This window comes from Globicephala melas, chromosome 1, assembly GCF_963455315.2.
Source record: "Globicephala melas chromosome 1, mGloMel1.2, whole genome shotgun sequence".
In the NCBI taxonomy this organism is placed as follows: Eukaryota; Metazoa; Chordata; class Mammalia; order Artiodactyla; family Delphinidae; genus Globicephala; species Globicephala melas.
The window spans coordinates 113,363,191-113,378,947 of record NC_083314.1 but is presented as its reverse complement, the minus strand read 5'-3'; the positions used below and the strand labels follow the sequence as shown (position 1 = coordinate 113,378,947).

The 15,757-nt window shown below is 39.9% G+C and overlaps 1 protein-coding gene across 1 annotated transcript; it reads right to left on the bottom strand.

Annotated features, from left to right (window-relative positions):
- Window positions 1-265: 265 nt before the first annotated feature.
- Window positions 266-12,118, bottom strand: C1H1orf52 (chromosome 1 C1orf52 homolog). Its single transcript, XM_030866108.2, has 3 exons — window positions 11,817-12,118; window positions 10,978-11,176; window positions 266-4,510 (listed from the first exon to the last, which is right to left on the bottom strand). The coding sequence occupies exons 1-3, from the start codon at window positions 12,090-12,092 to the stop codon at window positions 4,437-4,439; spliced, it is 549 nt and encodes a 182-aa protein (XP_030721968.1). The 5' UTR covers window positions 12,093-12,118; the 3' UTR covers window positions 266-4,436.
- Between the last annotated feature and the right edge of the window lie 3,639 nt (window positions 12,119-15,757).

Here is a 15,757-nt window from a genome sequence, read left to right as displayed (position 1 = left end):
AGAGCATTTTGGTAAGCATACAGTGCAGGGAACCATCAGGGTTACTGATTGTGGTAGCCATGAACTTGGCTGACACTGTCAAGAACCGGTGTAGAGAAGAGAACAACGTAGGGTACAGTGGCATCTGAGGGCAGTTGGAAGAGAGGGGGCCAGAGAGAAGAAATAAAGAGAACCAGGAGAACACAGGACCCTGGAAGAAACCAAAGGGGAAAAGAGTTTCACATCAATTAGGATGTTTTTGACGGAAAATGACACAACACTTAAACTGGTTTAAATTCTCAAGATTTATTGGCCCATACAACTGAAAACACAAGCCTCGAGAGGATCACCCATAAGCCCGGGTGAGGAATTCTTACCATCAACACTTCGCAGTTATATTGAGTGCTACTATGTGCTGGCACTGTTCTAGTCAATGAACAAAACAGGCAAAATCCCTCCTCTTCGGACTGTACATACAAATGCTTCTTGTTATCTCTCTCTCTCTTTTTGCATTAAAATGCAAATGCGATACCTGAAATTAGGAAAACCGTGTAGAGGGAGATAGAGAGAACTTCAGAGTGCTATGCAAAGTTCAAAACATTTGCTGGGAGCATAACGCCTTTTTGTTGGAATGTCTGAACTTCTGCACTAAGTGATAATGGAGGTATGAAAGCAGTTCACTATGGATATGAAACGTTAAAATCCAAAATACCACCAATGATATGTTTTAAAGCCCAGTGTGGATTTAAATGTCACCGTTTTTAACTTATCAAAGTTGCTGGGTTCACTCAGATACCTATAAAAATAATTACATTTTCAAATATCCCCAGTGGGGCTTTGTTTCTAACTGAATTGTATGGCAATATGTTTTACATGTAGGTCATGTCCAAACCTGCATTGCTACATTCATATTTTAATTAAAAGTACATAGTTTGCAATAAAAGGAAACCTCACTCTCAGCCATTATATCCAACTAAGCACTATCCGTTTCTCAAATCAGTGTCTCTTCTCCAATGCCTTAGTTCACTCAGACACTTATCACTCTATTTAGACTACAGCAACCAGTCTTTCTGACTCGACTCGTAACTTACATATACATCCTCCTCATGGCCGCCAATGTGATTTTGCCAAAATGAAGATGAGTCCTTTGTTCTTATCATAATGTCTTGCACCCAAGAGGTTCTCCATAAATTTTGCATGGAACGGGATGCAGATTCTAGCCTGAGCTCTGAAGCTAACTCTTGGTGTATCCGTGTACTGTTTCATCTTGCTGGGCCTATTTTCCATTCTCTAATTTGGAAATGATAAAACCTACCCCATTAGGTTTTTGGCAAATAAAATACTACTATATGATTGAACTCTGTGAATTCAAAAGCACGACACAGCATTAAGGGTTAAGATTAGAAGCAAGTCCAAGTAATATTAGTATCTTAATGGCTACAAAGCAGGGTAAATTTTCTCAGTAATGTTCTTTGATTCCAGTTTTCCATAAAACTCTATAAAATTATTTATACTTTGAATTTTAAAACATGGTCCACGAATGCTTAGTTCTTTTCTCAAATTTTGTCTTTGCGCAAAAGAAGTCCTTCATGCCTGATGCGACCTAACTTCCTTATCTTAAAGATGAGGAAACAATCAGAAATATCAAGTGACTTGATTCTCTAAAAAGGAAGCAACTCGGATAGAGGATTTTCCGAATCTTCATGGATTTTTAGAAGCTCCTTCTCCACTGGGTTTTCACTACCTGAACCAAACAGCGCCTTATCTACAGTACCCACATGGACACTTAGACATGTTCCCAGGACATCTCTGAAGGGGGTAAAAAAAATCCATTCTCTAATGTGGTGATAGATGTAGAGTGACATGAAAGTCCATTTTCCAACCAGGGATATTTCTGCAGAAGGTGAAGCAATCCATAAGCAAGTTCATTTCCCCTTCTGTTACTTGGCCATACTTTGAAAAGAAACCCGAGATACAAATGGCTGAGTCAGACTGCCCCAAAATATTTAGCCTCCTTCTTCCTAAATTCTCTCTCCCACTCCTAAAACTGGCTTGACCTGTACTCACATAGGTGCACATCTTCCAGCAGTTGCTTAATAATCTCACAAGTGTAGCAACTACCTTTCCTGTTTAAAATATCAGAATATTTACCCCCTCCAAGGAAAAGTGGTATTTTGTTTCTCCCCTTCCCAGTTCTGCTACCTTCTAGAAAAGAGGCTCAAAGCACCACTAGAGACCAATCTAGTGATCTTTTGTTCTCTGTCACAAACTGATTGATACAAGATAGGAGTTGAAACAATGAGTGGTAAAAAGAAGTTAAAAAGATTTTCAGACAGTGGCTTGCTGGTGTTTTTTTATCTTGTATGAGGTTCATTTTCATGCTAGTAACTTCCGAGATATCTGTTCCACCAATACATTCATCCAGACTATAGATTTTTCCAGATTTGGGAATCACAACCTCATATTTCCATTTTTGTCACATTGGACTCATGCTTTACCAGTTGATGTCACTCCCTAGTACATGATACCACTGCCCTCCCAATTATTCATGTACAAAGATTTCAACCTTAAAAAGTTTCTTGATTTATCAATTATTTCAACTTTGGGATTCAGATACTTGTAAACCTAGAGGATAAGCAGCTGTAGAACTGCATTTGTAAGTTGAAGATACAGTGGAAGCCATCATACTCATGTCCCTTCCTCAATCCACAAAACACTATGACTGGTACACTTTTAATGACTTTTACAAACTTAAATCTACTTGATTCATGTTCTCAACAAATTTTATAGTTTTTCAAATGTTGGTTTCCAGCATGGGGAAAACAATCAGACTGGGGATTTTAAAAAACTGAATAATGTCCTGTAATTAACTCTTGTCTCTTAAAGGCATGTAAGAATCGTGGAAAGACTGACGCAGTATATAACCGCTCTTTTTTATCTTTCAAAATGTTACAAATAACTTCACTGCATTTTGGACTGCAGAAGTCAAATCTAAGATTACAATCTTCCTAAATACCCCTTGTTGATTTTATTACTACATGCAAAGCATTAAAACAGGAGCTGGATAGAGAAAACACATAGGCGTAGGGTTGCCAGACAAAATATAAGATGCTCAGTTACATTTGAATTTCAGATAAATAAATTTTTACTATAAGTATTTCTCAAATATCACATATACTAAAACATCATTTGTTGTTTATCTAAAATTCAAATTTAACTGGGTATCCCGTAATTTCATTTGCTACATCTAGCAAATCTTTGTAGAAGATCCTTATCTTTGGCAAGCTTACTATTTAACAGGGAAATCAATGATCATAATATAAGGCATATATAAGTGCAGTAATATAATCAGGGGAGAAGATCTCTACTGATTACCACAGAAGAGTACCTGGAAGAGATGGCAACTACAGTTCCTAAAATATGACTTTTTTTTCAGTAATTTTTTTTTTTTTTTTTGCGGTACGTGGGCCTCTCACTGTTGTGGCCTCTCCCCTTGAGGAGCACAGGCTCCGGACGCGCAGGCCCAGCGCCCATGGCTCATCGGCCCAGCCGCTCCGCGGCATGTGGGATCTTCCCGGACCGGGGCACAAACCTGTGTCCCCTGCATCGGCAGGCGGACCCTCAACTACTGCGCCACCAGGGAAGCCCTTCAGTAATGTTTTTAATGGTCTTCAGGCCGTATGGATCATTACAGAAATCAGGAGGGCAGAGGAATTTCCCCCTGAGCAAAGATGACTAAATTCTGATTGGCTGAGAGGTGGTTTAGTATGATATTTTTGGAGTTCAAGTGTCCTGAGTTAAATCTCAAATTCATTGCTCATTAGCTGTGTAACCGTGGATAAATTAATCTCTATTATAAAATGAGGCTATTAATACCTGCTTTATTAGGCTGAGGATCAGAGATAATATATGCACAAAGCACCTGGAACACAGGAGGCACTCCCTAAATGGTAATACCCACTATCAGAATGTCACATGGCAAAGAGGGTACTTGTCACAAATATTCAAATGTTAATGTTATGCAGTAATAGTAATACTGGTAATTTTATTTCCATGATCTATTTACACTGTACAAACACTGCTGAAAAGCACCCTACAAGTTCACAGTACAATATATTTACTTTAAAAATATACTCCTTTATAAAAGGTTCATAGAACATTGGCATGTCAACATGGGATGAAACTCAAAGCATGTCACCAATTCTGTGGTAGCAAGAATGCTTCCAAGTGTTGTCAATTTCACAATCACAAGTCACCATTTGAGTTTTAAATACATATAAGTTTTAAATAAAAAATGAGTTCTACAGTGGAAGGTTCCTGCACCAAAACTCATTAGTTAATTAACATATACTTTCATGGAGATGTTGTTTCATAATAATTTACAATATCAATTTAATCTGCCAAAAAAATTCATTTCAACAAAGTTTCACAGTCCAAAAATTCTTGTCATTTGTTTTCTATTTTTTCTTCTTTGTTGGTTCTCCCGGTTCTATTTTGCGCTTTTTAGAAGTATGCTCTTCTTTTTCATCATCTTTAAATAGGAAAGGAAGAGTTTCAATCAGTAATATTAAAAAAATGTTAAGCATTAAAATTTCATTGACTCTATACCAAAATCATTATCCTCAACTAATGTTTCTTTCAAAGTTTTCCAATAAAAAAACAAAAATAACTTTCAGAAGTTATTGCAAGTAAAAATAAGGAATTTTTTCAACTGTAATGTTACACAAAATCTACAGTGATCTTTTAGTGCTATATTAAGGTAGCTTAAAATGAGAAAATCAAAATTTGTTCTGATAAAGCTATTCTCAAATATTCTACAGTATATACATGGTGGATATTTAAATATATAATCTACATGTTAAGAATGGAACACATACCGTTCTTTTTTTTTTTTTTTACAAAAAAAGATGTCAATTTAACCATGACATTATGTGTCTATCAGCTAGTCTTTCTCCTCCAATCTGCTTTCCATCCCCCACAAACACCTGCCCCCATCTCATCGCCCCACCCCCAGCCCCACACATGCATTTTGAAGTTAAAAAGGCTTTCACAAGTAGATGTTTCACTGAAACTGTATTTTCAGTTTTGTCCTATGTAGGTGTTCTACATTCTCCCGCTCCTAGGATGGTCAGAATATTCCAATGGCAAGAGAAAAACAGACTTCTTCCCTGCCTTCATATTATGGAGAATATGGGGGGGAGGGGAGAAGAACCTCAAATTAAAACCATGTCCTTTACACTTTTCTATATTATTTATATATTCTATATTTCTATATTTCTATATTATTCTATATTTCTATTTATATATTTATATTTCTATTTCTATATATTCTATATTTCTATATTATTAGTATCTGTATTCACAGAAAATTTCCAATTAATAAATAAAAAGATTGTAAAACCTGAAACAATGGGCCCTTTTATTCAATTAAAACAATCCAACTACATGTTTCAACAAAACACAGGGTAGCACAGAACAGCTGCTAATCCCCATCTCTCTGAACAAACGAATGGCATTATTTTAAGAACTCCATGTAGATGGAACACACAACATGTAGAAGATGTTATGATTTATAAAATACAAATTTATTTTAAGCACATTACTGAATTTATTGTACTTTATTTTCTCAATCAATAGATACTCAAAGTTCAATAACTACCATGTGGTGGCCTATAAAATATTTTGATGTTGAAAGGGGACTTCATATTAAAAAATTGGGGAAGCCATTGATATCAGAACATAAACTTTTTTTTCTCATTTCAACGTCCCTTTTATTAACAGTCAAAAAAACAATGTCAATTTTATTGTTATTACTTAACACTTCACATTGCAAAAGGACTTTACAGTCATTTTTTACATGTTATTTCTCGATATTCTTCTGATAGAGACTGGGGAGCTCTGTCCTATTCTTTTTTTTTATTGGATTATAATTGACACACAATATTAAGTTTCAGGTGTATAAACGCAGTGATTCGGTATTTTTATATATTATGGAATAATCACCACAATAAGTCTAGTTACCATCTGTCACCATACAGAGTTATCACGATCTTATTGACTATATTCTCTATGCTGTATATTACATCCCTGTGCCTTACTTATTGTATAGCTGGAAGTTTGTTCCTCTTAAACCCCTTCACCTACTTCACCTGTCCCCCCAACTCCTTCCTCTCTAGCAACCACCAGTTTGTTCTCTGTTATCAATGAGCCTATTTCTGTTTTGTTTTGTTTGTTCATCTGTTTTGTTTTTCAGATCACGAACTCATTATGGGAAAAATAAACTTAAAACCTTAAGCCTTCAATTCCCTTCTGCTAACTACCAGACTCAGAATATTTCCTTTGTTGATGTGGACAATAATTGGTATCAACAGCAGGTAATATATCTTGAAACACAGCACAGTGATGTTATTCATATATTTAATAGAGCACTACAGATTTATGTACCCAGTATGATAAAATACAATTCAGATCAACAAATCATCCCAGGAATTTACAAAGCAAAGTTTTAATCATTAGTTTATCATGTATACAAAAAAATACTTGTTCTACAAACCAACTGATAAGGCATACAGTTTAAACAAGCCAAGGCCTTTGTTTTTTAATTGGTGCTTAATTATCATCACGCTTGACTTTTGAGACTATTTTCAGTAGTAATATAAAAATTGAAATTACTTTCTAACTCTACTAGAAAATGCAGTGTTAACATATATTAAAAAGACCGTCCTGAGACACTTCTGCTTTTAATCTGTCACTTATTACAAGTTCATTTACTGAATAACAATAAAAACACAAACTACTGAGGTTGGAAAAATATCTTCCTACCAGTCACTGAACAGAAGAGCTAATGCCATCTAGTGATATAACAAGGGATTGTCTTAAAAAAAAAAATCTTGAAATGTTCGATCATCAACTTTACTGAGCTTCTTACTCTGTGCCGTATACTACAGATGAACTTGTAAGGAAACAATTTTTATATTATGGAATTCATGTCACTTGAGGTAAACAAGCTTAAATTATTAATAGAAACTAAGGTTCTAAATTCTTAAAAAAAAAAGCATTAGCTACTTTAGTTAGACCTTCAAGATTAATTACATGTTAATTAAGCTACAATAAATATCTAAGCCTTAATCATCTACATTTTACAACCACGAAACAAGTGTTGATAAGTAGTAAGGATTTATGATGAGTTTTGAATTTTTCCCAGCTTCCTTACCTGGAACGAGTTAACTGGCAAAAAAGGCCAAAGGGCAGAAAATGAGAAGGAAAAATAAAAACAAAGTAATTTGATAATCTAAAAATGAGATTTATATTTAAGAGTGTGGAGCTTCTGTGACTTCCCTGGTGGCGCAGTGGTTAAGAATCCGCTTGCGGGGGCTTCCCTGGTGGCGCAGTGGTTGAGAGTCCACTTGCCAATGCAAGGGACACGGGTTCGTGCCCAGGTCCGGGAGGATCCCACATGCCGCGGAGCGGCTGGGCCCGTGAGCCATGGCCGCTGAGCCTGCGCGTCCGAAGCCTGTGCTCCGCAATGGGAGAGGCCACAACAGTGAGAGGCCCGCGTATCGCAAAAAAAAAAAAAAAAGAAAAGAAAAACAAGAAAAAAAAAGAATCCGCTTGCCAACGCAGGGGACACAGGTTCGAGCCCTGGTCCGGGAAGATCCCACATGCTGCGGAGCAACTAAGCCCGTGCGCCACAACTACTGAGCCTGCGCTCTAGAGCCCGCGAGCCACAACTACTGAAGCCCGTGCACCTAGAGCCTGTGCTCTGCAACCAGAGAAGCCACCGCAATGAGAAGCCCTCTCGCAGCAACTGGAGAAAGCCTGCGCACAGCAACAAAGACCCAGCACAGCCAAAAATAAACAAACTAATTAATTTTTAAAAAAAAGCAGATTGCTCCATCTCCTATTGAAAACAAACAAACAAAAAAAGAATGTGGAGCTTCTAATACAAGATATTTTATGAATTAAAAAAAAAAGGGGGTTGGGCTTCCCTGGTGGTGCAGTGGTTGAGAGTCCGCCTGCCGATGCAGGGGACACAGGTTCATGCCCCAGTCCAGGAAGATCCCACGTGCCGCGGAGCGGCTGGGCCCGTGAGCCATGGCCGCTGAGCCTGCGCGTCCGGGGCCTGTGCTCCGCAACGGGAGAGGCCACAACAGTGAGAGGCCCGCATACCGCAAAAAAAAAAAAAAAAAAAAAAAAAGGGGGTTAAAAAAAGAGGTTGGGAAATTGATCTGTGAACATAGTATGGGAGTTTGAAATGGCAAAAATCACTCCTAAGAAGAAAGGTATTCATTACAAAAAGAAGATAGTTACATTCAACAACCAACATTAAAGTCAAAATTGAAGATTTCAGTATTATCTTTTAATCTTATGATCCAGCTTTAAGCTGGCTGAGCACTGGGGTCCTTTTGTTTTTTGATATTGCCAACATCCACTTTCTAATGGAGGACCATCATATGATCAAAAGGTCAGAAATTACCTATGGGAATAGCAGCATTCTCTCACACATATTTCCTGCTACCTGAACTTAAAAGGCAAGCTGGAAAAAAAGATAATTCTTTCTACTTACTTGTCCTGGTATATAAACCTTGCCTTTTCCACATAGGAACAAAGATAGGAGAGCACCAGCCTATGACACCCTAGATTGAATATCAACTCTAGTGGCCTTATTGCCATTCTTCCCACAGGACAGCTACTCCTCAAGCACTCTCGCTTGCAAAACATCAAGAGACTAAACCCCAGTTTAATATGGCATCATTTCCATTTAAAGATCTGAATTTGAATTCCTATTCTGCCTCTTCCTAGCTGTGTGAATTTGGGCAATTCTTGAATCTGAGATTGTCTTCTTGTCTACAAAACAGTAATAAGGAATCATGTATCACCTCTGTACTAGGTTGCTAAGAGTAACAAATTAGAAAACTTGTATGAAGGTACTATTTTAGAGCTCAGCATTTTCTAGTTTTGTGATCTTGGACAAGTCACATAAGCTCTCATTCTGACACTTCCCTATCTGGTTTCACAAGGTGTTGTAAGGATTAAATGTAATTTATGCAAAAGTGTTTTTTATTAATTATATAAAGATACTATAAAATATGAGGTATTTTTAATGTCCACTTCATTTGGCATGTCCAAAAAGATGCCATTTACTGAAGAGGTACCTTCACTACTGACTTCTAATTCACACTGGGAAGTCAGTGAAAGAAATGGGAAAGCCAGGTAGAATCAAAACTGGAGAGTAATATCCTTTATAGCAAAAAAAGGATACACTTCAGAATGTGTATTGCATTTAATCGTCACATCTCTTTAGTGTCCTGTAGTCAAAAATGTTTCCTCAATCTTTCTTTCTTTGACTTTCATGACCTTGATACTTTTGAAGATTCAGCTAGTTATTTTGTGGAATATCCCTCAATTTGTGCGTGTTTGTGTTCGGCAAGGATATCACCAACGTGATGCTGTGTTCAAGTGACACTCAGTTTTGATTTGTCCTGTTATTTATGATCACTTTAATCGCTTGATTAAAATGGTGTCTGCCAGGCTTCTCCACAATGAAGTAACTCCAAAATGAAGGTACTATTTTTTTCCCATTTGGAATTAACAAGCATTAATTTTGTGAAGAGACACTTTAGATCTGAATAAATATCCTATTCCTTAAAAAAACACAAACAAAAAACCAAAAATTGGAGTAAGAACTCCTACCAGTTTGTTACCCTTTCTCCTGAAACAAACAAAATTCTCTGCAGTTGTAAAATGAGCTAAATAAGTAGCAGTTGTATTATGGGAAGATCAGAAATTTGTTTAACAAAAACAACACACTCTTTCATAAAAATGATAGTCAAAAATATTTAGTCCAATAATCCACTGAATACTCACAACATACTACAAACTGTATTATAAACATAAATAACACCTGGACCCTGCTGTTTAAGGAACTCATCTTCATAAAGCAGATAGACTTATGAACAAAAAATCACATAAAAGGAGGTAAGGGCCATCAATAGCATTAGCACATACAGGGTACAGAGGAGCAAATAATTAACTAGAGGAAGGTAATATTTGAGATTTAGATATTACCAACTCTCTTTTTCTTAGAGTTGGATTTTAAAGGATGAATGAGTTTACCAGCCAAAGAGGGAGGGAAAAACATTCCCGACTAAGGTGGAACATATATTAAAAGGCATGGAACCATAAAATAGCATGGTCTATTCAGTTTTGAATTTTAAGATCTTAAAGTTCTACAAGGGGGCCATCTGAAATGAGGGTGGAGAAAAAGGCAGGGCCTATCATAGAGGGCTCACTCTGCTGCTGGTGAAGGGTTTTAAGCAAGTGAGGCAAGGGGGTAAGTGGGTAAAAGTATGGAAGCAGAGATTACTGTGATTACTTACAATAATGGAATTGTAAGGTGGAATTATGATATTATGAACTAAGGCAAGACAACTAAGTCATTATCTTGTTACTATTGTTAATTACTATGTAGTAATACTCAGTTAAATCCATTTTGTGACACTAATTTTGGCTGTAAAGCACAATTGCTTTAATATAAAATGAAGCCATCAGCACTTCACAACTGCAGTCACAACAAAGAGTTCATGAAATAACTCATGCTGCTTTAATAATAAGGCATCATACATCAATATACTACTGGTTGAGACATCAAAGATTTCACTTTAAATCCTGAATATTTTATGACGTTTCTCAAAAACACATTAAAAGGGAGGGTAGGAGGGAGGGAGACGCAAGAGGGAAAAGATATGGGGATATATGTGTATGTATAGCTGATTCACTTTGTTATACAGCAGAAGCTAACACACCACTGTAAAACAATTATACTCCAATAAAGATGTTAAACACACACACACACACACACAGCAAAAGACACCCAAAGACCATCACAATCAGTTTGCTAACTGACTAGATTTAAGTTTCACTCATTAAACATCTCGTTCTCTTAAAACTCATCACAGGGACCAAAAGGCATTACCACTGGAGTCTGACTTTCCTTACCTGATTCCACTGTCTCCTCCCCTTCTGGGAGAAGCCTAGCTTTCTTAGCATTCTGTGGGGCATCATCACCATTGTCCTCATATATGTTAGACCATTTTATTGCCATATCCAACTCTGGAGGGGGAGGTTTCTTCTCAGTAGAGTAGGTCTCCGGAGGTGGTACACAGTTTGACTTCCATATTTTGAATTCCTTCGGAGGCTGTTAAGCAAACACATTAAGAAACACTGTGACGAACCGAGGTTCCTATAATCGGTATGGGCACATGCACCTCCCTGCAGTTCGTTTATTCTTCAGGCTGACTTTTTTTTTTCTTTTTTAAGGTTTAAAGACATATTTTTCCATCAAAATCACACTACTGTTAAGTGAAAAGCCAAAGGGTTCCCTATACGAATAAAGCTATTAACTTTTAGTTACCAAAGAAGAATCCAGTCTCAGAGATACTACGCCAAGGCTGACCCCTTCAGGAGGCTGCAGCAGACACTGTCTTGGAGGCAGCACCGCAGGCACTTCGGCATCAAAGGGAAGGGGTCTCGGGGAGAAGCTGCAGCAGGGGGGCGGGGGAGTCACCACCGTTAGTCCTAGCCGCGCGGGGTCAGGGCACCGAGCGCGGAGGTTTGGGTCTCCTCACAAGGGGGCGGGGCTGCGGATCCGGTCTGACACCCACCAGGCTGGGGGAGGGGGCCCGGGCTCCCCAGGGTTGGAGGTGGGAGAGGGTGGTGCGGCATCCCGCAGGGGGTGACTGCGTGTGTGGGGCGGACAGCTGGTCCCCAGGAGGGGGCTCAGGAGGAAGGGGGCGGAGGCCGGGACCTAGATCGGGAAACGGGGTCGGGGACCTCACCTCCTCTGGCGCCTTGACGACGTGCCTCTCCCAGTCGATCTGTTTGTTGAGCGGATTGTAGAGAAAGGCCGGGCGAGTCACGCTCCGGAACAGCTCGTCGGGTCCAGGCAGCCGCTTCTCCGCCTTGTTCCCACAGCCGCCCGCCGACTTCGCCGGATCCGAGGCCTTACGACTTGTCTCCTCCGGCTCGCTGTTATCCTCCTCGTCCGAGGAGCCTGAGCTGCTGCTCCCGTAAGCCGCGAAATAGCTCAGAGGATCCTTCTCCTCCGCTGCCATGACGGCTGCGCGCGTCGATCGATGGCTCCGCCGGAAACCGGAAGCCGTGCCAGGGCCCGCCCCGCAGTTGGCCCCGCCCCAAGTCTCGCTGATGGGCCCGGAGTCTGCACCCCCTGGCGGCTGCGCCGTGATACTGCGGCCGGGCTGAAGGACTGGAGGCGGGGCCGCGCACGTCCTCAATCAGAGGTTTCTAATGCTCTTTTCTGAGGACCCCTGAGAAGAGACAGATCCTCAGGCAGTGGTCCAACCAAACTTTCAGATTCAGTAAGAATTTATTAAAGGCACAGAAAAGCTAAAAATTTTGTCTTTTCACCACCACCTTAAAGCCCTTGCCCAGAGACCAGGATTTCTTTCGGATCCTGCTGCATCTCTTCCTCGAAATAAAATTACTCGCAATGTGCTTCCCTCAGTCGTCATGGAAGACCTCTATGGGTAAGTGGACTTACCAAGTCCCAGAGTGAATCCTCTCCTGCTTGACCTCATTCCAGCACACTCTGAACAGCCTCCTTTGATGGAACTTCTCTTGTATTGCATCACACCACTCTGGGGGTCCTCCAAACTCTCTGGATTGTCAGCCTCCTTCCATGCCTGCTTTGCTCTGTACGGCCCTTAAACGCCGGTGTTTCCCAACATACTATACCAGCTTTCAGCCACACTTACTAACAATCTGTAGAGGGAGTTTACAAAGTTGCAAGTCAGACCATCCCTTTCCAGGGCATTAACTACCTTAATGCTTGTGACTCCCAAATCCGGGTCTCCAACTCCAACCTCTCAAGTTCTGGATCAAACCTCCATTTGGCTCTTAAACTTTATGTATGGACATCGTGCTGGGGTCTCAAACACCCACTTAAAGATCAGTAACTTGCCTTTACATATAACTTGCTTCTGCATTTGTGTTCCCTCTCTTAGTACAATAAACGATATAACCATGTGCCTAGCCACCAAGGGAACTAGAAATCTTTGACTCCTCCTCACGAACTCAGAGGGAATTATACCCAAGTGAAAGCAGTGAAGTTGGTATCAGTGTAAACGTTCACAGGATGCCTGTTCATTTACACGATACACTCACCTCCAGGAGGCAGAGAAGATATCTTATTCACTCTTTCCCAGTCCCATAGCACAATGTCTGTGAGCTCCTTCCGGGGAGGAGTTGGAGTATGCTTTGTTCATTTTTATATTCCTAGTACCTAGCTCAGTGCCTGTCATTGAGTAGATGATCAATAAGTATTGTGGATTATAATTTATGAGGGTGTAGATCTGTTTCTCAAAAATTTCCACCCAAGTACCTACATTGACAAAGGAAAATGATGGTTCCAAAGTGCAAAGTTTGGGAGCCTCCAAAACCATCCTCAGGCTTGGTAATTTGCTTGAAGCACTCACAGAACTCTCTGAAAGCTGTTTTACTCGTGATTATGGTTTATTGTAGCTAAAGGATACTGATTAAAATCAGCCAAGGGAAGAGATGCAGGGTGCAGAGTGCTGGAGCCTTCCACATGCAGGGCTTCTGGCTGTCTTCTCCCAGTGGAGGTGTAGACAGTACTAACTTCTGCGGCGAAGACATGTGACAACATGCATGGAGCCATCTGGGGAAGCTCACCCGAAACTTAGCGTCCAGAGTTTTTACTGGGGATTGGTCATGTGGACATAGCTCTTTTATTTACAGCTCTTTTATTTCAATATACAAAAAAGAAAGAAGAAAATCCAAACTTCTCACAATGGTCTATAAATCCTTCCATATCTGGTCCTCACTATCAGTGAAACCTCATCTCAATCCGGGCTCCTGAGTTCCCTAGTCACCCCTCATACTTATGTTCCAGCCATACAGGCCTGGGTGGTCCTCACTAGCTCATTCTTGCCTCAGGACTTTTGCACTCAATGTTACTTTTGCCTAAACTTCCTACTAGAACTTTACACAGCTGGCTCCTTCCTTCTTATGGTTTAGGCCTCAGCTCAAATGTTGCCTGCTTTGAGAGGAGTTCCCTCATAATGCTATAAACACTTTGGTCCAAGTTACTGTTTAGCTCATACATGCCCTATTTTATATCCACAGCAACTAGAATTATCAGGGTTTCCTTGTTTATTTTCTAACTATCTCCCCCAACTAGAATGTGAGTTCTCTATGAGAACATAGAGATTGTCTGTTTTATCACTGTATCGCCAGCACCTAAAATGATAGGTAATCAGTAAATATTGAATTATGAGTGAAAAAATACACAATCTCCACTCTTACCTTTCTGCCGTCTAGGAAATGTTAATAAGAGAGCATGGAGTTGTAGAAAGAACACTGATCTTGGAGTCAAACAGCCCTAGATTTTAATTCTAAAGAGCTGTGCCACATACTTTGAGCCATATACTTTATCCTGAGATTGTTTCTCGTCTGTTAAAAAAAGTAACAATAAAACTCTCCTTGCAGAGTTGTTATTAGGATTAAAAACAAGATCACACATGTGGAAATACCAATCACTGTATTTGGCATCCAGTAAGATTGTGGTTTCCAAACACTGTTGCCCGTTGGAATCACCTAGAAATTTTTACCCACTTCTGATGACTGGCTTCCACAGCCTGGCATCCAGATCTTTAAAAGCTCTCCAGGTGGGCTTCCCTGGTGGCGCAGTGGTTGAGAGTCTGCCTGCTGATGCAGGGGACACGGATTCATGCCCCGGTCTGGGAAGATCCCACATGCTGCGGAGCGGCTGGGCCCATGAGCCATGGCCGCTGAGCCTGCGTGTCCGGAGCCCGTGCTCCGCAACAGGAGAGGCCACAGCAGTGAGAGGCCCGCGTACAGCAAAAAAAAAAGAAAGAAATGCTCTCCAGGTGATTCTGAAATAGGCAGCAGTCTGGGAACCACCACAGTGAAGGACAACTGTCTGATAATTAAATACAGTGGCAAGGTCAGAGTAAGGCCTTTAGGAGCAGCACTCAAGTTACCCACATATTGTTTGTGCTTAAATTTAGCTCTTCTTTCAGAAAGCCCTCAAAAGATTACATTTAACAACAAAGATCGATTCCCTGCTTGGTTAGCTATTTTTTTTCCCTCCAAAATCAACAACGTACTTATTTATGCAGTGATACAAGATAAGGACAGAGCGTGAAACTGCCTGCTCCCTTTCACGCTGCTTAGGTAAAAGGACAGTAGCCACAAGACTTAACTTCTACTTTATACTGTACACAAAATTACTTTGTAATGGATCATAGAGCTAATTATGAAATGAAAACAACTAAGTTTCCAGAGGAAAACATAGGGGATTATCATCACAGCACTAGGATAGGCAAAGATTTTTTAAACAGGAGACAAAAAACACTAACCACAAAAGTACTAATCATTAAACTAAATTAAATTTTAGAAAATGTTTATCAAGGGACTTCCCTGGTAGTCCAGTGGTTAAGACTCCACACCTCCAGTGCTTCCACTGCAGGGGGCACAGGTTCTATCCCTGGTCAGGGAAGTAAGATCCCACATGCCGAGCGGTATGGCCGAAAAAAAAAGTTTATCAAAACAAACCAAAAACCTCCCAAACAAAATTAAAAAATTCGAAACAACAAAAAAAATTGAAAGCAAAAAACCTGCCATTATCCTGGTAAGTTCCAAATTTGCCAGTGTTTGCCCTTGCACTAGGAATGACATGCTGACCAAAGATGGAATTAGCTCTTGAAAAAGTGACCAT